The 25810-nt window shown below is 44.8% G+C and overlaps 1 protein-coding gene across 6 annotated transcripts in view; it reads left to right on the plus strand.

Annotated features, from left to right (window-relative positions):
- Positions 1 to 25810, plus strand: part of PSD3 (pleckstrin and Sec7 domain containing 3) — a 130743-nt gene that overhangs the window by 65545 nt on the left and 39388 nt on the right. For 5 of the 6 annotated variants that reach the window (XM_069002530.1, XM_069002531.1, XM_069002529.1 and 2 more), the window contains 2 exons: positions 2082 to 2140; positions 5757 to 5846. In XM_069002530.1, coding sequence (XP_068858631.1) covers positions 2082 to 2140; positions 5757 to 5846 — 149 coding nt within the window. Of the gene's footprint in view, positions 1 to 2081; positions 2141 to 5756; positions 5847 to 17512; positions 17760 to 25810 lie in introns of those variants that run through there. The other variant, XM_069002534.1, reaches the window with a different exon arrangement.

Genomic DNA, 25810 nt, shown 5'->3' on the forward strand with positions numbered 1-25810 from the left:
CAGGGGAGGGGAATAGAGTAAGACAGGATCTGCTCCTGCGCTGTCTCTTTCCTCTGCCTATTGCCTTTCTTATTTCAAGACACTGTAGGCAGTCAGGTAGAATCATGTGCATCATGTCCAGACTGAAATAATGACTTGCCTGGTGATGTGGCTGCCTTACTCTAGTCCAGAGTGCAAGAGGGAAATTGTGACTTCGGACCCTGAGTAAGCATTTAGATCCTGCACACTTTGCCCGGGATCTTAGTACTGGGTGCTGTTTTATATATATATATATATATATATATATATATATATATATATATATATATATATATGTATGTATATATATATGTATGTATATATGTATGTATATATGTATATATATATGCATATATATATATATTGCACCACAGTGTAAGAAAGATACAAAGCTATCAGAAAGTATCCAGAAAAGGGATATGAAGATGGAGAAGGGTCTAGAGGGGAAGCCAAATGAGGAGCGGTGAGATAACATAGTTTACTGAGCCTGGAGAGGGGGAGACTGAGGGGAGACCTTATTGCAATCTACAGCTTCCTCATGAGGGGAGGACGAGGGGCAAACAGTGATCTCTTCAGTGTGGTGAAGAGATCATGCTGTGACCTGTGACAGGGTGAGAGAGAATGGCTTAGAGTTGTTTCAGGGGAGGTTTGGGTTGGATATCAGGTTCTCCCAGAGGGTGGTTGAGCACTGGAACAGGCTCCCAGGGAAGTAGTCACAGCATGAGTCTGACAGAGTTCAAGAAGTGTTGGAACAATGCTCTCAAGTACATGGTGTGATTGTTAGGGATGTCCTGTGCAGAGCCAGAAGCTGGACTCCATGATCATTGTAGGGTGCCTTCTAAACTTGCTTGGAAAGTTTATTTAAAAAGGGCTTAAAGTACTACTACTTTTCCCTGAGGTGGGCACAAAGAAGAACTTGACAAAGTTGTTGATGTTCAAAACCAAACTTTCCTAGCAAACCTTAGAAGATCAGGAAATTGGAAAAATTTAAAACAAACATTCAGTCAAAATAAAGCATTTCACAGAGCATGACTTAGCAAACTTTACTCATCCAACCTTAATTACCCATATTTCAGAAAATGGAAATTACGAGTAGAAAAGAAGAGATGAAAAGAAAGAGAGAAAACCAAGATATAGCTACTGCCCTGGACCTTGGTGGTTTCAGCTTCCATAAAATCCAAATACAATGGGGACACAATCACACATCCTGGGGTCTGCTCTGGCCTCCTGTGGCAAGCAACCCCAGTGGGGGCTTCCAGTCATCTGGCCACCCCGGGGCTTAACTGGGGCTCCAGGGCAGAGTGTTGGGCATTGCTTTCAGTGTGCCAGCAATTGGTGGAAGTTCTGGACTAGAGGCTCCAGAGGGGTGGCATGTGGAGCAGTGCACCATCCCATTTTTTTCGGAGCTACTCCCTCTACACACACATTGCAGTTGTTTTGAGTCAATAATAATTCTCTTCTCAGACCTTCAGTCTCTCAGACCTTCCAAGTAACTGTATTCTCTGGTTCTGTGAATCTGACTTATTGCTGTGGGCCTTGGCCACAGGCTTAGAAACCCCTGGAGTCCTCTCTACCCAACATGGAGTCAAGGCAGCATAAATAAATGACTGTGCTTCTCCAAAATTAAGTCTAATTCAGCTCTGAATGAGGACTGAGACAGGGGGGAAGAAAAACAGCATACCCTGCTGTACCCACTCTTGACACAAGAATGAATGTATTTTACTTTTCCCTTTCTGCATTGAAGTAAATGAAGAAGGTGTTAATTCAGACTGTGGTATTGGTATTAGCAAGCTAAGAGTGATAGCATGATTTCCTGTCTTGTTTGCTTCATCCGTGGGTGCTGTAAGACAGTTTTGACAGTTACTAAAAGATAAAAGAGAGATGATTCTGGTTTGGCAGCTGTGTGATGACCTCATTGTTCATTTATTTAATTATGTGTATTTCTTGATAAAACAGATTCTTATAAAGGGAACAGACTCAATTAGTCTACGAGGCTCAGTTTCAGCTTCTTAAAGGTCCATATGTGGTTTTGCATGTGACTCTGGTTATGTCTCTTTCTGCAGATGGAGTTCACTGTCTCACGTGTGCCATGATGCTGCTTAACACAGACCTGCATGGCCATGTGAGTATGCACAGCTTTGTGTAGACTTCTATCCACACCATGCTGGGATGGGGTGGTTTTCTGGCAGTCCCTGTTCTGGTGGCCTTCTTCTAAAGCCCCTGCAGACATCAAACAGTGAGAAGGCTGCACTCCCAGGCTGTTGTCCTGGATGGACCTTTCCAGCGTGCCTTGATCAGTCATGTGTAAGCTGGCATTGTACCTGGCTTTGCCATAATGCCTGAGCATACTCCTTGTCCTCAGGCCCATCTTTCTGGTTTGGTTACCATCCTTCCTGCAGCAAGCCCTGACTAGGAAGCTGTGCTTGGAACTAGCTTCCCCTTTACAGTATGTATAAACATGTGGGAAGGCAGAGTAAAGACAGGAGGTGAAGAAGTTTGGGAAAGTTCACAAAGGGAAAGTGATGTTTGCAGGCATCCAGTTGCAGGCAGCAGACCTGGTGGAACCAGAGTTTTGCACAGACAAATCATGGGTGTACTCAGAGCCAGGAGAGTGGAAGGGGGCATGTGGGCATGCTGAGTGTCAGCCATGTGTTCCTGCACTGCACACCTCTACCCACTGCCTGCCCGGGGGAAATAGCATTCCGGTTTGAGTCCTCTTAGTCACGCTGCTGCAGGGTGCCAGCAGCCTTAGGATGGATATTTCAGCACCCATGGTGCAATACACCTGCTATGCAAGGTATTCCCGTGCTGATGGGAGGCTTCCTCTGCCCTGGGGTTAGGATGGAGTGGGTAAAAACACAGGGAGCATGACATGATAGTGTGCAAAAGCAGCGGCTTCAGTCAGGTGGCTCCAGGGTTTCTCTCCGGCCATCCACTGCACTTGCAAGGGCTCTTCCAGGAGGGTGTCCCTTGGGAACTTTTACACATTGAGGGTGCTGGGTCAGGCAGCAGGACATGGAGGCACCCTGGGTCTGTCTGAAAGGGCTGCTCAGTCCCTGTGGGTGCAGGTAATAGAACCAAGACTTGCGTGTTCACTAGGAGTTTTGAGACCTACCTCCCATTACTTGAATGCCTTTGTCTGAAGGCTGTGAAAGCAGGAGAGGAAAGGGAGTTGTGAAGAATTTTTTTCTCTGAAGGCTTAGCCTTCCCTACTGAGTGGTGTGTCAGTCACTTGTGAGGGTGATTGGGGGTACAGGAATGTGCCTCAGTTTGTCTCCTAGCACACATGGCTTCTCTTGAGCACACCTGAGTCTTCTACACAGGTATCCCACTCCCCAGAGCAATGAGCAGCCTGGGGCTCCTGCTTTCCAGTCCGCCTGGCCTCACAGTCCAGGGAGGGAGACGCATCAGCCTGACATGGTCACGCATCAGCCTGACAGCTGCAGTGCTTTAGTGGGCCCTACTGTCTTCAGAAGTACTGGAGTAAACAATCTGGCACTGTCCCATCACTGCTGCTGCCAACTCTGGTTGTTGCACTGTGTAACTTTGGAGGCTCATCCCACTGGCAGTTGACTGTGTTGTTATGTATATGCAGCTGCAGTATTTGCCAGACTCCTGCTCCTAGTATGTCCATGGGTGTGTCATCATGTTCCCTCCAACCCCTCTGATTTCCTGTAATTCCTCTGACTGCTTAGCATTTTTCCACATAGGTGGTAAGTTTGGTGGTTTTGACTTGGAATGCAGCCCTTGCAGATATGCCTAATTGCCTGCTTCCTAACAAAGATAATGCTTTGCCCCATCCTTACCAGGATTCTGCTAGAGCAGGAAGCAAATGAGTCACAGGGCTTGTCTACTCTGAGCTCTTTGTTACTGACATACTGATCATAAGCACAGACACTTCTATTTCACAATAAGCTCCACTGCTTGTAGGGCTGTAATGCAGCTGCTCTGCCTTCGGTTCACACTTGCCTTTAACTCTTGCAGACAAACTCTTACTTTTCCCCTCTATTTTCCCTGTCTTGCCACACTTTGTTCTATTTGTAACTCAACATTTTTTGCTAGGTGTGTCTTGGAAATGCACGCTTGCTTCTCTGCACCGAGGCCGTCACCCACACTGGTGCTAGAGAGTTTTGAGGTATCTCTAGACCACCAGGCACATCTTCTGGAACCTCTGTAGTACTGTATGGAGATACTAGCTTTGGTCCTGTGGCAAAACAGCCATTTGTCTCCAATGCCACATTGCTGTTGGTTTTGGTCAGCATGGGGAAGCTGCAAACTGTTGTGTGGAAGAAACAAATGGAAGCAGGCTGAAGTTGCAGTGAGAAAGGAAAGTACCTGCAAGTCTACTAGACCTGCTCCAGCCTGCACCTAAAGACTGAAGTTATGAGCTGTGTTCTATAAGCTTTGCAAGCAGCGAGACAGGGTTACAGCCAGCCTGTGTTGTCAGGAGCCATCCTGTTGTGGGGAGCCATGCATTGTTCCAGGGTTATTGCTTGCCTTCTTTCTGTGGCTTTGTGCAGGCTGCAGGCTATGGGATCTTCTTTACTGGCTAGGTGAGGCTGATGGTCAAGATTTGGTGGTTTTCCATCTTTCCTGATGATACATTATGGAAGGGAAATATAGGATGTGCTGTCATGTAACTCTTAACATCAAATGACCTGTATTACCAGCTGGTGGCCTTTCTTGGGCTCCTGTGTTAATTTGGGCTCCTGCTGCTAGCCCAAGACAAAGCTCACACAGAGCTCTTCTCCTGTATTTCTGCAGACAAAGCATGTCCTGGTAGTGGAAAAGTTGTCTTCACCTCCATCTCCTGACTGACAGTGGTGCCATCCTCAAAGATACCAAGACCAGCACAGAGCCCCATTTTTTCCTCTATCTTTACCATGTTTCACAACTCATCTCAGGCTGATTTCCTTTCCTCAGATTCTTTGGTGTCCTTTTTCATCAATGCAGAGTTGTAATTGCTGCCCACTCACAAGGTTCCTACGTGTGAAGCAGGGGACTTCTAGCGCCTTGGGGACTGAGTACAGACACTTCCTCTGAGGGATGATGGAGACTAGGATTCAAGAGTAGTTTAGGGCAGCCTCAGGCATCTGGATGTAGTTTGGCTCCTACAGGGACATAACTGTTCCTTTCCCATTTGTGGCTTGTTTTGGCAACTTTCAGTCTGAGACTTAGACAGGAAGAGAGAAAAGAGAGCAAGCCTATGGAAATGTCCAATGGAAATGTCCAAGCAGCCTCAGCCTGTGAATCAGAAAAGGTAATGGCCACTCCTGGGCATCGCACTCCAACTCAGGGCAGTTGCCACTGAAAGGGAGCATTGCAGATTTTAAGAGGAAGTGTTTGGAAAGGGCCTCAGTCACATGTTTCCTTGTGCCCACAGCAGATTCAAGTAGAGCTTTTCCGTCAGAGATGGGTAAAGTTTGGAGACATGGGGATATAAGGCACCATGCAGATACCAGAGAGTTTCATCACTGTCCTGTTCATTACCCCTGGCATTAAGCTGGGGGGTTTTTTGGGGTGTGTGTGGGCCTTTGGGTGCAAAAGCACCTTCCCTTTTCTAGCTATATGCATACAAGGATGCTCATCTATGAGTAATCTCATGAATGCTTTCTTATTGCTGCCTACCTTGGGCTTAAAGGAGAGCAGGAAGATGTATTTAATTTGATGTTGCTCATTCCTGTCATTTTGGAAAGCAGCAGGAATATGATGCTGTGTTTCTCTGACATCCCTTTCAGAACATTGGGAAAAAGATGACCTGCCAAGAGTTCGTTGCTAACCTCCAGGGGATGAACGATGGCAAAGACTTCCCAAGAGGGCTCTTGAAGGTAAGGAATTAACTGCAGAATGTGGATTTCGTTTTTTTCTGAAGGATGGTTCAAAACAGGACACCCATCTTGCATTTGCATCATGAATCTTAATTGTCAGGCATGACAAGTGATGGGCACGTTTCTCCTCCCAGAGCATACATAATATATACAATGTTTATTCTGTTGTTTTCCCTCTTGCCTTGATTTGATAGTGAATGAGACTCTCTGCAGCACGGAGGGGTGAGACTGAGCTGCAGCAGGTCTGGCCCCAGAGCTGTGGGCCTTGTAAACTCCTGTGGCTATGCCAACCCAGAGTGCTGTCTCCTGATTACAGTGGACAGAAGCAGCCAGTTGGCTCTGCCTGGGAATACATAAGGACTAAGTCTGATCTCTGTGTACTATCTGGAAGGCGTGTGTGTTTTTTCATCAAAGGTGCTCTGGGGTATTCACATTAGAGCTGGAGATGTAATTTCAGATTATAATGTGCTGTCTGGCACAGGCTGCATTGCTTCAGCTTTTGTTCATTAAGTTTGTGCCAGGAGTTAAATCTGAAAAATGCGGGAAGAGGCTGAGCAGGACAAACCTTGTTTTATTGTCAATAATAATGAGAATGTTTCACTTTTTTTTGTCTGATTGCTAGCATGAAACAGCACTTTGAATGAAGACAGGTGTACATACACTGGAGTTCATAATTTATTCATTTTATTGTAGTGGAAATAAAAATAAGAGGCTGGTGCATCTGAGTGCTGACCCCAATGCCTATTGAAGTAAACCAAATGAGTTGCCATGTCTTCTGTGGGTTTTGTGTCAGGCCCATTGTGAAATACAGATGTACCTGCACAGGTGAATAGGGCAGAGTTTGTCTTCCAGTCTTGGTAATATCTTCATTTTCTTCAGCCTCTTCAGGGAACTTTTTGTTGGGCCCTCCTGCCTCAGTTCTTACTAAGCAGTTGGAAATATAAACTCAACCCCCCCTTTATTTTAGATTTAATGTCTTTAATTTTTGAATCTGTATACAGAGTATTCATCTGTCAGCAGCCACACTTAATTTTTTTTTTCCCCCAAGGAATCTCATTTCTCAGCTTGCCATAGAGGGATATGTTGAGATTAATTTGCAGGCTAATTACAGCCCTTACTGAATAAATTGATCTCCAGATTGTGTTTAAATAACCTTCTAAGTGTACTGACAAGAGACTTCCACTGGTGCTCACCTGCTGTTTGTTTTCATGCTTACAGAATTATGCAGTTGGGGCTGTACCTTGGTGTTTAGTGCTCACCTGCTAATGCTAGAGATGTCTGACTCTTCACCCAAAGCAAATACCAGGGCTCAGGATTTTTTGGATGTAGACAGATGGAAGAAGTTCGGTGTTGCGGTGTCCCACTTTGCTTAAGGCTTTCTGCACTTTTCTGTGTGCTGCCTTGATGTCTTGGGGACAGAGGTGGCGCCTAGCTTTGGTTTCTCATCTGGCTTGTCTGAAGATTTAATGAACTGACCCTTGTTTTTTCATTTATCAATGGAGGGTAGTGGAATGGGTAGAGTAATTGTGTGTGAACTACTGTGTTCACAGCAGCCATGCTGCCACTAAATGTGCGATTACAAAGACTTAGCGGAAATTAATTTTGCATTTATCTCAGTAAATTAAATCCACAGTGCCCTGCTCCACAGCACCAAAGTGTGTGTGGCTTGCTGCTGCATTAGGAGTGTAGCCACTGAGCGTCAGTGAGGCTGCGGAGCCTTCTCCCTGCATCCTTGCTCAGCCGCCTGGGAGAGGAAGAGCGGTTTCCACAGGGTGGCAGTGTGTCCCTTTGGGAGTGAGGTCCTGAGCACCCACTGATGAGTAATGCAGACCTGTGGTGAAGCAAGTGGGCTTTTCTGCCTCTGCAGGCTCCCCGTGTTCTCCTTGTGGCCTTGCTGCATCCCTGTATGAAGCTCTGCAACTCTGCTGAGCCTGAGCAAAGCTGAGCAGTGGTGGAGGAGAAGGAAGGCCAGGGAGAGTTGAGTGTTTATCCAGGGCTTGTGAAGCTCTGTGCAGCATTTCCTGTGGATCCAGTTCCCAGAGTCAGGAGTGCAAATGCAAATGCTTGAGCTTATCCAGGACAGCTGGCTGACAGGCATCAGTCAGACGTTGCCTTCAGTCAATCCCTTCACTCTGAGTGCAGAGTGTGGCCCTGAGTGTTTTGTCTGGGTAGGAAAATAGCATACCAAGGGCCAGACGTCAACATGTGAGGAGGGACACGCTTCGTGTGACCAGTCTCAGAAAACTTGGGACATTAGATCAAGTTAGTTCTTTCTTTCCACCTCTGTGGGGGAGCTAACTTTTATGAAGTCTTTTTCCAACAATGAGAACACTTTTGGTAAAAACCACAAGGTCTTCACGACCTGATTCTCTGTGTGTCACTAGTTGTGCTTTGAGAACAGATATTTCACTGTGGTGTGAAAGTAGAAATGGGAAATGCTAATATGATCTTGCTCACCTTGTGTCTTGCTGTCTGTTCATTTAACCCTGAAAAGAGTTTTGCTTTTGTACATCCATCTGCACAAAGATTCATTGCCTTTCCTTTTTCCTCACTCCTTTAGTCAGATCTGAGGTTGCTTTTAAAGTTGGAACCTGTAAAGGCAAGTGTGCCAAACTGTGATTAAAAGTGCACTTCTCCCCATGGGGTCTGCTTGTATTCATGTATTCATCATATATTATATATATATGTAGAAAGAGAAGCCATGGCTAGGATCTCTTTCCTTGGAAAGAAAACAAAATCAGTCTGACATTTTGACAGTGTCAAGAACCTCATTACAGTGTAGGAGTGGTTTCTTTCTCATGTGCTCACACCAGCTTTAACGTGCTGTAGTGATACCATCTTCACAGTGATACGCTAGGGAATTGTATTGTGTGACCGTAGCCTTCTTCAAAGCTGGGCTTCACAAGATTTTCTGGAATGAGAAGGAGATTGGCTTGGAAACAGCCTAACTTTGGCCATACATTCTTCCTTCAATTCCTGCAGGCAGTGTGGTCCCCACAAATAAAGTGCTGGTATGGTGCTGGCCACTATGTTTTCCTCTTGCCATCTTGAGACAAGGTGTGTGGGAGTCCACTCCAGGAAGGTGGCAGTAACAAGGCCTTTCATATGTAAGGAGAGAAAATGTCTTCTGTGGTCCACAGAGAGCCTGCAAGAGGGCATCACTGAGGAAATGGATCCCTGCTTTTGTTAGGCAGTGTTCTGGAAGGGGTACTCTGTTGTTAGGCTGTGTGCAGAGTACCACCTGTTCTGCATAAGTAAATGTCCTCTGCAATTAACAGTGTCCAACACACCTAATTCGTGGAATTAGGGGCATTACCCAGCCGCTGACATGGGCTGACTGGTGGTAGTGCTGCCCTGTGACGTGAACACTGGATGTGGGGAAGTCATACCTGGCTGTGTGTCTTTTGGTAGGAGGTGGTAGCTCTTCACTGACCCATTGTACTCTCTGGGAACCTCCATCATGCTGAGGTACTTGGGATGCTCTGCAGGGACTTGGCTAGAGTCATACTGCCAGGGGCTGCTGATGGAGATAAAATGCCAATCCTGCATAAAAGATCTGCTTTTTCTCAAAGGCTGTTTTTTGGGTAGGCCTTATCTCCTGCAGAAACACTGTAATGAAGTGACCAAATTAACTTGGAGTTGCTGGTGCTGAACTGTTCTGAAGAACCAGTCCTCCTTAATTTCCTAAACAATCTGAATTCTTGATCAGGATTCCTGGGATATGCAATTTCCTATAGAAGCTGCAAAGTAGGGTTTATCTCATATTGCTATCAGTTCCCTGCACTTTAATTAAGGGGTTTTTTTGCCACTGTCTTTCTGCCTCCTCTCTCTCTCCCTCTCTTTTTTTAATTCCCTTTGAAAGCCCTCCAAAGCAAACACTCAATTTAAAGACAATTACTGGCATCTTACTTCATCCATTCCAATAATTTCAGGTATTTAGCGGAGAGAAGAGAATGAGCATCAGGTGGATAACTTCTCCCTGCACACCCTCAGCCCCCCCTTTACAGAGAGGAACTCACACTAATTGGACTGCTGTGTACACCCTAATTGCTCTCATCAGCAGTCTCTGTACTTCGTCTGTTTTGTGTTTTTTTGGCAAGAAATTTCCACCTTCGAGGGAAACCTAATGGAGTTGGAGAGATGAGAGCATGTGACAGCATGCCAGAATGGCCCCAGGAGGACTGCATTGGCTGCTGTAACACCCTGCAGCAGTGGGCAGAGGAGGAAGAGGACCAAGTGTCTTTGCTCAACTGAATAACACAGAGCTCTGCCTCCTTGTTTCTTCCCCAAAATAAAGTTTTTCCTCTTAACAATACTTCCATTGGAAATAGCATTTCTGGGCTATTTCTTATCTGTATGAAATGGAAGATCTGTTTCTGAAGGCCCCTTTCAGCTGCTAGGAGACAACAAAGTCTAGTCTGGCAGTATAGAAGTCAGGGAATGCAGGACAAAATCATTAATCCTTGTCTTAAATAGTTGTTTGTGAAAGCATACTTTCCTTTCACTCTCTTAGGAGCTGCAGATCTATAGTGACTGGAGGGAACACCTAGCTTGCCTTTACTCCTCCCCATCCTTGCTGAGAACCTTCCTGCCATGATAACCTTTGTTTCCTTCAGCTTAGAGTTTTTTGGGTGTTGTCATTTGTCTTATTCAAGAGTAATACCCACTTAAAGCATGCATGTGCAGAACTGTGAATTTGACCAGGTTATGATGGTGTGTGTATTGCTTTGTGTCCCTCAAATTACATAGATTCCTGACACCTTCCTGCCCTGCTGAAATGCAAATATATTTTAGTTTTGCATTTCAGGAACTTAATTCAATGCATATAAAAAGAAAAATCTGTAATCTATGTATTTTTTTCTCAAGTCAAATAAACCCAGATACTGAGTTAAAGAAAGCCTCATAATAGCAAGAGCCTAATGCCAACTGTGTCTCTGAGCAGGAAAATCAGAACTTTAAACAAGGCTTAAAATATAAAATTTTGTAAAGGTGATCCAAGAATAAGGATTACTCTGCAAAAGTCTAGGGGTAGTACTAGGGATTGCTTATCTTATTAGGAAGCAGGCTGGATTTCAGGATGGACCTGTTTCTGCTTTCACAATCTGCATTTCTCTGAATTATTTTTGCTCCTTCAACCTTTCACCTCTTTACTTTCCAATTGTTACTCAAAAGATCTCACCTAGCCTACCGGGCTTTTGTGTCAGCAAGGAATGAAACCCAAGCAGAGTCAGCTAAGAATTTCCATTACTACTGGCTGCAATTATGTGGCTCAATACCAGATTCATAATGAATGTTTGGGGGGTTAATTTTCATCTATGGAGGCAAGCTCTCTAGTGTCTTGTTCAGGTTGATCAGACAAGGGAATTATTTGATGTTTGGCTTCTCCAGCCTGTCAGATAGCCAAGGCTGTCACTTGTCTCCCACTGAAATGCATAGAGGCTCCCAAGGATGAATGTCAGCTGTCAAGTGTGGAGGATACAGACTGGTAGTCTCCAGGAATGATGCACTTTGCCACTTCAAAATAGGGATTTTGGGCTCCTTTCAGGCTGGGAAATCTCTAATACAATGTCACACATGCATTTTGGTCCCTATGACATATTACTCCCACCTCCATGTAGGTAGACAACAAATTCTGAAAAACATTCTTTGATCTTCCACCCACTGATCTACTTGAAATTTAAGTTCTGTGCTGCATCTCAAGGGAAGGAGGAGTAGGAATATAATTTATACCATATTTAAAAAAAAAAAAAAGAAGAAGAAGAGAGAACATTCCTTCCACCACCTTTAGGATTATTGCTGTATAAATCTTTGTTATTCCTTCCTTCTGTTTGTCACCACACTTTCCAAATAACATTGGACTCTTCTCTCTCTGACCCAGTTACACTGTTTTCTGTCAAACAAGAGCATTAGGCTGGTCCTTAAATTTAGATTTTTTTTTTCTCCTTTCCTGTGATGTTAAATGGAATATTTAGTTTCCTTAGGTTGCTTTCTTGGATTAATAAGTATTCACAAGATCCTTGTACAAAAGTGGGGCATATCCAAGGCACAAGTTCTCTGTCCTGTTGACAGATGGGTTTTGGAAAGTGTCATGAAATGTAGAAAGGATTTCACCTGCTTTTGTTGCAGGATAGCTGGACATGACTCCATTGGTAGATGGAATTGTGGAGAAAAGGGATGTCAAAGGCTATGCCTGTTTTTCCTCCTTTCACTGCAATGCCTACAGCCACAGCTGGCAGCCACTTGAAACCTGTGTGGATCTCAGAGTGGCCTCAGTTTCCCTCTTCTCCCCCTCTTCTCCCCCTCTTCTCCCCCTCTTCTCCCCCTCTTCTCCCCCTCTTCTCCCCCTCTTCTCCCCCTCTTCTCCCCCTCTTTTCCCTCTTCTCCCCCTTCCTTTTGCCCTTTTCCTTCCTTCCCCCACTTCCTCACCACCCCCCTGCCATTTCCTTGTCCTCCTCTTGCTTTTTGTTGATGTGTTTGATGTTTGTGAGAAGCCTTGGAGGGCGATTGTTTTTGGTTTGATTTGGGTTGGGTTTGTTTGTTTGTTCATGTTTTCGTTTTTAATGTGGATCTCTAGGGGAGTGGTGAGGGGTTTATTTCAGTGGTGTTGACTCTAAGCATGCTCACTGAAGGGACATAGGCAGCGGTTGTTTGCAGCTGATCTGAGATGGTTTGTAGGCTTTGCAGCAGTTCTTGAATCACTTTCCTGTGGGTTTCTGTCACAGCAATACAGAATTTTAGGGGTTTGATGCTTTTGTGGATTTGTTTGAAGTGCTGTTGTTTTCTATAGCTACATTTGGCAGCTTTAACTTAAGGAACTTGGTGGTCTGTGTTAGTTGGTGCCTACTATATGGCTCACTTAATTTCTGTGAGCTCTGTTGGCACCAGATGATAATTCCTAAAAGGAGGAATTCAAGAGGAGGAGCTATTTCCCTTGGATACTACAGTGCTTTGCCAGGAAGTAGAACAGCTAGTCTGTGAAACAGCTGTTTTCAGATCTGCTGCAAGGAACATGAGGATGGCTAAAGGCATCTCTTCACTTGCAGTGCTTATCAGGATAACAGGGTGTAGGATTTCTTTGCATCCCTGTTGTTATCCAATGGCTTGTTTTCATTAAACCTGTGGTCTCCTATCATTCTCCGCAGGGCACTTGCCTGAGGAGTGGTTTCTTTTGGCACAAGATGGAGCACAGATCCCAGAGAGATACAGTGATACCAGGATTGATTTGATTTTCCACCAGCCATTGTGGTTTTGTCATTCTCACTTCTAGGTGCTTGTTGATATAAAAAGTCAGTTGCAAAGACTTGTGCTGTGACCATGAGCCTGCTGGTTGTGGATGTGCTTTTAGCCTTCTTCTCATGTAACCTAAAACAGAGATAGTTCTGCTCCCCTCATGCAGTCATCCATCATTCTCCCACCATGCCAGCTCTTACCCTGCTAGGATTCCTGTTGACCTGGTTGCTTATGCATGTAGAAATGAAGTCGTTGCTTTAGTATTTCTGCTGCTCACAGGAGACATTTAGATTTAATCTTGATTGTCAGCTCCCCCTAGTCAGCAGACCTAAGAAATCATTATCTTAATATTACAGGAATGTTACTGTTGATCAGTTTTAAGCTCTAGTTCTGTAGCCATCATATATGAGTAGCTTATACCTCAGAATTAACTTTCCCCTCCCCTTACAAGAAGGAGAAGGAAAAAAAAAGATGAAGAAAGAAGGAAAGGTGAAGGATGAAGGAAAAATTTAAAGTTGTTTTTTTAACACAGTATTTAGTGCAGTATTAAATAGTTCTACCTTTCTGTTCTACACAAATATGTTACTGTCTTTTGAGGGTATATTTTAAGTAATTGATATGGCCATGTTTATGCATTTTGTCAGTTTGTGTTGTTTGTATTTGTCATTGACATCAGGCTTAAAGGATGCTAATGGATTCCTGTGACTTTGATGACGTTGGAGTTCTTTAGATACAGTAAGGTGGTCCTTAGGTTTGTACCCCAAAAGCCAATATTGAATTCTACAGTTTTTCTTCTTGTGTTGTTGATTTGCCGAATCACATTAGGAGGACTAAGCAAGGACTGAGTATGTTTTGCCTCCCTGGGAAACTTGACTGGTGGGAGGAGCAGATGGAAAGGAGCTTATTTCAGGGTAAGCTGGAACAGCTGCGCATTTCCTCTGTGGGTAGTGGGGTCTGACCTAGTGCCTTGTGACAAGAGAAGAGCTTTTGTGTGGCTTTAAAAGGATGAGGTGGAAGGAATAATAGACTCTGGTTTTCCGCTCCTGCATCTGTTTTGACCCTCAGTTCAAAATATTCCTGCTGGTTTATGGTTCGTTCCTCAGAGGAACTGATCGGGAAGGTCCCTAGATGGGGTCACAATCCTTTTGATCACCCCAATGGTGTCACTGACTAAATGAATATTTATATTCTGCCCCTTTTGTACCACCTCTTTGCTAACTTCTGAACAAGAGGAAGATCATGAATTCTTGACACACTTGGGGGGTCCCCTGGGTGTGGTCAGCTTTGATTCTTCTGATACTGCACAGCTAATTCAGCCCCTCTTTAAAAACATCCCTTCTATCCCTCTATTTATGTTAACAGCCCACTACTGGCTCAGAAATCCCTGTTGCTCAGTTACAGACATAAATCAATCCTGTGTACATACTAATTTCTAAAATGGCGGGTCTTCTCAAATGTTGAAGAATGGTCTTTCCCCAGGACACAGTCAGTGTGTACACAGAATACTGGCTCAGTCAGGAGTACAAGATTGTATTATCGCTTGCAGATGAAAATTAGGGACACTGATGAAATCTAAACTGAATCACACATCTGAAGACATTTAAGGCTTCAAATGCATAATCTCAGGAGGCTCTCTTTGGGAGAGTGTGAGCCGAGAAGGTTTTTTCCATATTCAGTTGAAAAAAGAAGAAAGAACATTCTCTCGCCCTTGGAGCTTTGGACTCCAAGAGACAGACTTGTTCCTTTCTGAAGTAAGGAACAAGTCCTACCTGAGGATCTGCTAACTTCAGCTCAGGGAATGCTAGATGAACTGCTGCAATTAGGCATGGAAGTGATGGTACTGTGGGTGACAGAAGAGAAGTACTGCTTTGATTCAGTCTAGCTTGTGTTTAATAATAAAATTGCTCTGTGTAATTGACACTGGCCTAGGTCTGTGTGTGATATTTAGGGAGTATAATTATTTTAGATGTGTTGAGGGTGCCTGGGGAGTTGGCCTTATTCTGAGAGCAAGAATAATCTGCTAGGCAGGGGACTGCTAGGATAGAAAGTGATTTGTGGCCATTTACGTAGCACCTGTCAGGACCTGCTGCTTAGCTCATCTGGAGTGGTTTGACTGCAGTGCAAATTTCCTCTAAGAAGAGATTTTCTTTGAAAAGCTTTCCGCAAGCAGTAGATAATTTCACACGGGTTAAGTAACATAAAACCTTTTTTGGGAAGTGGCAGAAGTAACTTAGAGCATGCTTGTTGCTAGAGAAAAGGGTTCCTTTCAGTTATCCTCTAGCAATGACAGGTTTGTGTAAAAAAGGGGCACATTTGGGATTTGATCTTAATGTGTGAGGTAGGGATGGGCTTGCTAGATCTGACTGTTGTGGAAATGAAAATGTATTTTTCTTGTTGGCCAGAAGGGAAGAAATCTGTGCCTCAAGCAGGATGGAGGCAGAATCTGTGAGGAATCAGAAGTTTCTCACCCTGGGGACAGTTTCTGTGTTGATATTCAGGTTAGTTGTTCCCGGTTCCACTGACCGTTGTCCTTCAGCATGGCCCACACCTGTTGCAGTCTGTGGGAAGGCTATGTACCTTGTAGCATCCTTGGGGGCAACATGAGCAAAGGGTTAATGCTGTGAGAGGCTGCTGCATGCTGGGAAGACAGCAGCATCTTTTATGAGCAAAAATGCACCTAGGACCATCCTGTGTCTGTCTAGATTCCTGATTGCAAGAGACTGGGAAGATGTAACCAGGGGAAAAGTCCACTCAGTTAATGTGCATCTTATTTAGCCTTGGGTGCTGTTGGGCAGACAACATAGGGTGAGCAAACTCTCACTTTGCCTTCGCATGGCTTGGCAGAATAGAACGGGACTGAGATGTGAATGGAGACTGGAGCCTCTTCACCCAGCTTATGACTGGCTGATGTATCTCAGCACAGGACATTAATGCCAGCATGCCAGGGCAGCCCTGCCTCATTGCTGTGTGTGCGCACAGACTTGCTCCCTGTGTGTCGTGGTGTGAATGGGATGAGAGCTCTTGTGTCCTCCCAGACCCCAACACCACTGCTGCTGTCCTTGCCCTGCCTGGTGATATGGTGGCATGGGGCAGGTTGCTGTACCGGGTCTTAGCCTGCAGCAAGGGAGCATTGCTGCAGTCTTCCAGCTCCTTGTGCTCACTCTGCACAAACTGTTTGCCTTTTCTGGGTTTGGGACAATGTCCCCGTTGTCCATTTTTGCCTTGCTGCTCACACAAGCTGCTCTACCTGCCCAGTGTCTGTCGGCAGCTGTCACGATCCTGTGCTGAGTAGAGCAGAGCAGTCTCTCTCTCTCACATAGGAGCATGTTGCCATGGCAATGCACAGTCTGCTGCATTCTGGGTCTCCAGGAGCCAGAAATGATGGTGCTTTTGCAACATTGAGGTAAACATCTCTCTTTTCCCATATACAGTGCATCCAGCCCTCAGTAAGAGTACCAGCTCCTATTAGCGTCAGCCTCCCCGTGCCCCCTGCACGGGGGAATGGGGCTCTGGGCACTGAGAGAGTGCCTCACCTCTGGAACCAGGCTCCTGTGGTTTGGAGTGGTGCCTCTGGCAGTGGTAGTGGCCCTCTCATCACTAGGCTGCATGGGTTTGCCACAAGGGAGAAACAGGGTGCCACTCCAGAGCTGCATCACTTGTGGGGCAGCCACTGCAACATGCAGGTTGCTTGTGGAGGGGTATGGCTACAGCTCTCCTGGCTGCTGAGTGGGGAGATGAGTCCCTAGCTGCTTGTTCACAGCTCTGCCGCTGGTTTGCACTGATCACCTTGGGAAAGTCATCTCTTTTCCCCTAAGCTGCTTTTAGAGTGTGAAAGTGGTCTTGCTCTCTCTTGCACCCTGGGAAGGCACCCTGTGAGGACTCTGGCTAACGAGTGCAAACACTTATAGTTGTGGAAATTTGCTGATTCGTCTCTCTGGGGCTTGCCAGTACTTTGTTATGGTGCTGTGGGTTTTCACTCGTTTCTCTGGTGCTTTGGGAATCCATCAGTATTTCTCACATCCAGAAGCCTGTAGCTGGCAGGTGATTGAAGACTCTTTTACAGTGTTCTCTGTCATCGCAGGCAGTAATGAGCATGGCAGGCTGTTGCAGGCAGGGAAGTGTGGCCGCGTGAACTGAAAATGAATACCTTGCTTGATCTGCTGGCATTTGTTCCAGCATCTTTCTCTCCACCTCTCTCCCTCTCACTGTTGGTGTGTGTATGAAGGGGGAGTTGATGCTGGAGAGGGGAGCGGAGCAGAGCAGGGGAGGAGTTTCTATCAGCCTCTTCTTTTTCTTTTTCTTTTTTTTTCTCCCATCCAGTGACGTGAGCAATGCCTGGAACAATCAGGCTGGCTCCAAACAGTGTGCCTGAAGATGCTGGAGAAAACAGCCTAGTGTGCTTTAAGCAAACACTGATTGCTTGAGCCTGGGCTCTCCAGACGTAATCTTTTCCAGTTCCTCTGCAGGGGATTGGGAAGTTCCATTAGCTTTCTTCATTCCCATCCCATACGCTCACTTTTGGAAATGATTGGAGTTAACAGTGTTCAGAGCACCAGCAAAGTCCGGGTGAGAGCCACAGGTTCGGTGAAATACTCCCGAGAAGAATCTCTCTGGCGGCAGTCCCATCGGTCAAAATCTATGAAAATCTCCAACTCCTCTGAGTTTTCTACTAAAGAAAGCAAGGTAAATAACTAAATATCAATAGTGGTTTGCTTGGTTAGGCATGGGGTTGGTGTTGTGAAAAGGTTACGCTTTGCAGGAGTTCAGAGCTCCGGATGATCTGCAGTGATCACAGAATTGCTGTCAGGTCAGGAAAAAAAAATCTCTGCATTTGAGGAGAGACCTGAAGGTGGAAGAGCTCTGCTGTTACAATGATCGGTTCTTAGCTGAATGCCCTGTCACTGAGCTTGGTGCAATAGTAAACAGAGAAAACTTGCTAGTGACAATGCTAGTTGGAGCTCTGCACTTGGGAAAGGTGCCAGAGTTGGCGGGTGATGTCCTTGAGATTATCTTTTTTATAGGAACTGTTTTCTGTAGAAAAATAATTTTTGCTCCTTATCTACAGCTCTGTGGTTTAGTAGGCATGGGTGCTAGGTGAAAATATTGTCCCACTTGCATGCATGATTAAATACTGCTGTTAAGTATTTATTAGGAAGGCATTGCTTGTGCATTTGTAGGAATATGTGGTAATGGTTGGTAGCACAGGCTGTGCCCAGCTGCTACAGGGACTGTGTGCAGCATCTCCTCGCCCAGCCCAGCCCAGTTATTCAGTTCCTAAGCAAACAACCCCCACTCCATGCAGCATCTCTTTTTTTTCCTCATCCCTCACTCCCACACAATAACTGAGAGGCACCCAGGAACTCTTGGCAAGCGCTTTAATAGCCGTCTCCCTCTCAAAGGTGCTCCATGTCTCCAAGGGTTGGATGAACTTTATGCAGTGACCAAAATGTGCCTCTAATTTCATTCTTATTGCCAGTTGATTCTGCCCTTGGGATTAGAAGATACAACCACTTGCAAAGGTGTGTTGAATCAGGGTGAAATATTTCAGTGCATCAGCCAAGCATTTAACTATGTCTTGGGTCCATGTGCATGCAAAATAGGCACAGGCATGGATCTTCTTGTACCGTCCCTTCCCTGAATCTCCTGTCTGTTCTGTGAGAAGTCTCCTCTGCTATGGTGAAAAGATCCCAGTGCTGCACAGTAGTTCCTAGCAGATCACTCTCTGCTGGCTTACAGGTTGTATGGCATTTCAGAGCCTGAGCTGTGTAACTTAAATCACAGAGTACTGCAAACAGAAATAAATGTAAGTATTTTTTTCAGTTCAATTTAATGAGCCTCTGTTTTCAGGACCTTATTGACCATATCTAAGAAATAGTGTATTGCTGAGTTGGGGCAGACAAATAGCATGGCCATAATTTTCAGGCTGTTGCTGATGCAGTATGTGCTTCTCCAACAAATATTCAAGTAAAGGCTGCATTGTGCAGGTGCTCTGGGACCCTGCTTTTGTGATCACTTTTACCCTAAGCATGGGAATAATTGCACGGTATTCAGTGGGAGGATTTATGCCTGAAAACTCTCCTGCTTATGGTAAAAACTCAAGTCTTTTGACATTGGGTGAATTACTTAATCTATATGTCTTCCCTCTCACAGGCTTTGTGTCCAGTGTGTATGCATGGTGTAGTGTCCTCAGGGCAGGGACTTTTTCCCAGGGATGGTGTCTGACACAGTTTATTAACTACTGCAGTAATGAAAACTCTGTGTTCATTCCTCTGTGGAATTCACATTTCTGCCTGCTAAGTGCTGTAGGTTGTTGTTTGAGAGATATCCACTTCTTTTCCTGCTTATCTCAATGAGGTGGGAAGAACACTGCAGCTTTGTTTCAGTTGTGCTGTTTTCTTATTTCACACAAAGGTTTTTGTATCTGTAGGGCATCTAAGATGTGTAAAAGCTGTGTTATGGAGGGCTGGGAAGATCCCTGCATTCCCTTCAGTGATGCCTGCCTGGCTGATAAGATGACAAGCAGCTCTGCAAGTGATTGGTCTCGTGATTTTGGACAGCCCTGTTCTTTCCATCTCTCTGTTCCCCCTTCTGATCTTTGTCTGCCCATTTATTTTGCTAAGACGTCACTGATCTAGAGGACTGATTTATAATTGAGCTTTGGCTCTTCGATACTGTTGTGTTGGTGGAAGAACCTGGAGGTTGTTAATCTGTAGTGTGGCAAAGGAGGTCTTTTTATCAGTGTAACTCTGTGCATATGTGTTCGTGCATCACTTCACAGGAAATGTCTTCAGTTCTAGGCTGGGCTTTTCTGATCACTGATGCCATGTAGATCTCCTTAGTCTTAAGTAAGGCTTGGTTTGTAGACTTGTCCTCTTCATATTTCTGTGGGTGTGTTTCCCTCTTTGTGTCTAGACTGCCTTGTATTTTATCTGCTCCCCATATAAAGTGATTACAGTGCTCAAGATGCGTTTCTGTGACTGCTTCAGCTGACTTTGGACAGGAGACAGATTTAAACCATTTGTGCCTCAGAAACATACTCCTCTTCTACTTTTCACTTGATGTGACTCAGCCTTTTTTGCTAAGCTAGAGAGTATTATGTATCGTCATGCTTTAGTTAATATGAACAAAGCACCAACATGGTGCCCGCAGATGAGGTCTGCCTTCTGCCAGTGTCAGAGAAGCTAGGTAGCCCAAGTACCTATCATCTCTTTGACGCACATCAGGTAGTGCCTCCATGTGTATAGAGGCTTCACTAGGGGGCTGCATCCTGAGTGTGTATTATAGGCAAGTACCATAGCCTTAGGCCAGCAGGAGAACCTGTGAAAAGGATACTGTGAATCATGTACCATTGCTCTCTGGAGAGCAGACTCAAGTCCAGACGACGTGCAAGGTGAGTCAAAGGACCTTAGGATCATCCGTGTGACCCAGCACGGTCACTAGTCTCTTCTTGTGACAGACTTCTTTTCTGCAGCCAGGGGCTGAATTGCCAAGTACTTGTGCCTGTCCTGCCTGCAAATGCACAGAGCCATTAAAACTGTTGAAATAGGCTGTGTAGGTGCTCCACTATCAAGAAGCACTCCTCTAGCCTTTTCTCTATTTATCTGTAATAATTCAGTATGCTGCCTTTACAATAACACTGATGAAACACTTCAGCAAGTACAGAAAAAATCTTTTCAAGCAAGCCTTGTGTATCAGTACAAAGGACGCATTTCTTGTGTGGCATTAATTTCTTGGCTCTCAGGAGCCACAGCCAACCATCCTTTTCTGTTTTATGATGATATATTTGGTACAGTCTTTCTTTCCTTTTTTTTCTTTCTCCCCCTCCCCCTCCTTCTCCATACAAACCAGATTTTTATCAGAGGAGTTTCTCTTCGAAATGTTCTCCTCCAGTTGGTGACGCACTTGAAATTCCCTGGGTGAAATAATCTCCTTTCCTTCCCCCTAAAACATTCCTATCAACCCTATCTCCTCCTACACCAAAACAACATTCATCGGTTCCATATGCTGCTGAACAGCTCTGTGCTGTTTTATGAATAATGTATGCCGGCTTGTTAGAAGAACGTTTGTTGTACAAACCAGTGGAATTTAAAATTGAGAGCAGTATCAGCAGACATGCCATGCCATGCACTAATGCACAGGCTTCTTGGGGTACTATTCTGGCATCCTTGCTGCATCCCCATCAGAAGGGGGAAAAATTCATGAGAAATCGTGGGCGTGTGGGCTTTGAATCTGGCAAGGAGCTACAGGCACGCAGTGATCAGAACCCTTATCCTTGCATTGCCAGGTGTTACAGATCTGTGCATGAGGACAGGAGAAAATGTCAAGATCTGGGTTTTGAGGGAAGGTGGCAAATAGCAGGTGGTGAAGTAGTATAGATCTGTATTCTGGGGGAGGACCAGCCTTCAGGTAGTCACTCAAACAGCAAGCCATGAGTGATATATAGCACTGTGTTGCTCCCCTTCCAAACCTGTCAGAAGGCAATGATTCAGAGCTACGCCCTGGTCCAAAGAATGAGCACATTAACACCTATTAGGAGTCTGTGCAGACACCTGTGATGTCTGCTATCTGTTGCCTCTGTACCATGGTTTATTTTTGTAGAGTTCTGCTACTTCAGTTGTTTTTTCTCCATCCAGTAAAGTACATATGGCAGGAGCTGGAGCTGATGCCTGGCTGGCTGCTCTGCTCCAAAGGACAAAGCTGATGGACAGGTGCTGAGTGACTGGGGGAGATGCTGTGACTGCAAAGACTGAGCACATCTTTGCCCAGAGGTGTATTTGGGGCTTCCTTGTTGCTTGGAATCAACCATGCCATTAGCAGCTGGAGGTGGAGAAGAAATGTATCCAGGCAGGGATGCTTCTGGCAATGGCAGCAGGGAAGTGTGACAAGGGCCTGGCTCAGAGCATAAGTGCAGCCCTGTCCTGGGGGCATCAAAAGCCACCCAGGCTATCCTCTGCAATGATCAGATCATTCCTCCAACAGTGACTCCAAAAATCAGGGAGAAACTGAGTGCAAGCAAAGATCATGACACACAAGAACTGAAGACAGTCTGGGTCATTCCTGCTGTCTGTATGAATTTAGTTTTGGCTTTGCCAATTTACCGTCTCACAGCAGGTATTTCTGGCTCCTCTTTTATGCGTGGAGCAGGTGTAAGAAATGTGTGGTGTCTTCCTTTCCCTCTTGGCAGGCTTTTCTGTATGGGCTAGTGCGAACAGAAAGTCAGTAGCTTGCTTCAAGAGCCAGCCCTATGTTGCCTTTTGAGGGGAGGAGTTGTACAGTGTTTTGGGATCTCTTCAAGCATCTTGCACCTGCTGGGTGGGCTTTGGGGGCCCTGCACCTACTTGTTACTTAGATGATTTACCAAGATCAGTATCTGGGTAATTTGCTAGGTCTTTGTCCCTGTGTACACACCTGGTTTTGCCTTCCTTCTGTGCATTGGTTCTGCATGCAGAGGCTGACTCACAGCATCACTGGCAATCGGCAGGTGACAAGAGCAGCCTGTTTAAATGAGTCCAGTGGTTTGTGCATGTGACAAGATTTTGAGGAAGATGAGGGTGGTGAATGACTTTTTTTTTCCTTGGTAGCTCTGTAAAATAAACAGGAGTTTTCAGAAGCATTCTCTCCATAGTTTTGCTTTTCTTTCCAGTTGGACTGAAAGTACCAGCCAGTAAGAGCTTGTGAAAATCTGGGGTTTTTGTGGACCTACTTGCTTACCAAAGGGAGAATGGGGGTGGAATTCAGCAGTTTTTTAGAGTTACAGCCTTCCACTTAAAAAGGAAAGTGTTTCTTGCCTAGTTTATGAACAAATACAAACAAATCCTGCAAACACATAACAAATCTCTTTTTTTTTACCCTGCAGTCTTCTAAGGGTCAAACTGGAGCTGTAGGAAACAGCATTGGAGTTAAAACAAGAAAGGTGCCTAGGATTTTGCCTACTATTCTGCTTTATGTAGCAGTCAATTTCTTTAATTTTGCCTCCAAAATTGCACTTGTTTCTCTGAGAAGCTTACAGCAGTGCTCGGCCTGAGGTGCAGTGCACCTAGAGATCAACACTTGTCAGAAAGGGGAAAGCTGTAAACTGTAAGGAATTCAGTCTTTGTGTTCTGGGTAATAGGGATAAAAAGTCAAAGCATTGAAGTCAGACACAGGTGAGTGGTTGATATCTGGGGGTTTGGATCTTGTCTACAGTAGCCCTGGGTGACAAAAGAGATAGAAAGTCTTTCCCCTTTCTGATTGGTATCAGTCCAGCTTGGAAGATGAGACCCATGCAATATTCATTCTGTCATTCACTGCTGTGGTCCAGCCTCCTGTTCTCTAGCTTACATAGTGAATTTGCCAAACACTTCCCAGGCTAGCAGGTAGGAAATGGTGACTGTTGTCAGTCTGTAAGAGTGCTTTAAATGGGAGCTTTTTCTTCTTTTTTTCTTTTTTCTTTTTTTTTTCATTTCCCAGGAGAAAAGAGGAGTAAATAAAAACCTGTTCTTGCAGCTAGCTGAGTACAGTGGAAGTCATGGCCATGCCATCGTCTCTGATGAGTTTTGTTGCAATTTAGTGAAGCATTTAAGTGCTTGTCTCCAAGTTTGTTTGATTTAGTCATACTCTGGAGAAATGTCTGCTGAAAAGAGCTGCTGTCTGGATCAGGGCCTTGGGGAACAGCCATGAAATAAATCAGGGAGCAGGTGCGGTGCTGTACACATATGCTACTGGTTGCAAAACATGGCAGGAGGAAATTTTACTTCTCTGGAACATCTGAGAGCCCAGGTAGACATCAGGAAAATGTTTAAGTGTCAGTTATTTTGGAGAAGGGACATAAAGCAGCTCTGAAAGGCCGGTGAGTCCAGCAGCAAGTGCACAGCCTTGCAGCAGGCTCTGCCAGAGAGGTGGGTTGGGGGACAGGCATGAGAACTCATGTATTTGCATCCCTGGAGAGGTCCTCTGCTTGCTGAGGTCTCAGTGAACATGCCTGGTAGACACACGGAACATGCTGTGTATACAGCAGCTGTGAATGCTCTCTACAGTTTTTCTATTTCTTAAATACCATAAACTTTTTGACAGGCTCTGTTTGATGCTCTGTGGGGGACACCATGTCCTTGGTCAGATGTGTGCCATATGACTGGCTGTCTTTTACTCCCTAAAGTAGGAAGACAATGTCTGGCTCACTAGTAAAGGTTGGGACGAACATACCTCTCTTTTCACAAGGCAAAAGCCTGGGGTGTTTGTTGTCCCTGCACCAATCTGGACTGCTGCTTTTGTGTGTTCTGCTCTTTGGCTGCAGTGATCCCTAGAGATGTGCTTAGCAGTGATATCTCATAAAAACCTGTACAAGGCAGGTGTTAATTTTCAGAGGTTTTGACCCAGTCTTGTAGTCATTTGGGCCAGAGAGCAACAAATGTGTTTCCCCAAGCCAGGTTTTTGCTGCTTCAAAAACTCATTCAGCTAGATGAGGAAAAAAAATACTACTTCTGAAAAAATGCGAGGCAACTGGGGAAAGTATGCAACCTCTTTGCTTTGTATTTGGAAGTAATTTTCTGGCTGAAAATGTAAGAGAATATTTTAGTCATAGCAGGAAGAAAAGAACAAGTCAAAGAATAAGACAGGAGCTTTGGCCAAATCATATAAGAAATGTTCAATGACCCCAGGAACCAGTATCAGCATTGGTTTGTGTAGGAAAATGGAGTTGTGTCTAATTCTGCTGAACTGGCTGGGGAAAAATACTCGCTCTTTCTTTTGCTTTCTTTCTGCAGAGTGGTCTTAAAATCTCTTGATAACTTTCACTGAAAATTAAGCAACTGCTTACAAGTTGCCATAAATGCCCATCCCTTCACCTTTGGCTGTTTGCCTTTGGTTCAGAGCTCCTTACACAACTTCACAGAAGATAGGTTATATAGAAATAGTGAAAACTCCAGACTTGGAAATATTTCATCATATTTCTCTGAATGGCACAGTGAAGCCCAGTTAGTGGTGAGGACCTCTTTTTGCTAGCTCAATGTAAGTAGGATGAGGCATGATTATTCCTGGTGTGCATATCTGCTGTATTGCTCTGAGAAACCTACATTTTTTGGAACACTGTGACCAAGAGTTGCTGCCTGAGGTGAGTTACACCGGTATGTTTGACCTGCTTGTGTATGGTTCAGTTAAGCCAGATTTCCACAGAGCTGAGTATTAAGGATCTTCAAATAAGATTTCCAGATTCAGAAAGGAGCCAGTGGATGACAGGATGAAGAGTGGGATATGCTTTTGGTGTTGCTCATGCAAATTCAGCTGTGGCATATGCACAAGGCTAATTTCAACTCTTCAGTTTCCAAATTATTTTTAGTTTGGGTCAACATTAAGGCTATCTAAATGTTACTGTTTCTGTTGAGCATCATGTCATAGCTATTATAGTATGTGATTTTCAGGCTTGTTCATATTTGATGTGCTACTTTTTGTTAATCATGTGCATCAACAGTTCTTCTACACGTTAACATATTTTGAGGCTGTGTAGGAGTTATGTGCCAGAGAGAGTAAATCTAGCTATGTATATAAGGTGAATTACAAATGTGGATTATATGTGTGAGAATCAGAGACATTCCATACCAAAATACTTCACTTGAGTTAAGTGACCTATTTGAAGAACTCCATTAGCTTGTAGTAATACCAGGGGTTTAACCATTGTATACATCAGCTACTGGAGGGCTGAAATACGACATACTTATCCAACTGATGTATGTACTTTCTCTCAAAAAAAAAAATCCATC

Source organism: Aphelocoma coerulescens, assembly GCF_041296385.1.
Source record: "Aphelocoma coerulescens isolate FSJ_1873_10779 chromosome Z unlocalized genomic scaffold, UR_Acoe_1.0 ChrZ, whole genome shotgun sequence".
Taxonomy (NCBI): Eukaryota; Metazoa; Chordata; class Aves; order Passeriformes; family Corvidae; genus Aphelocoma; species Aphelocoma coerulescens.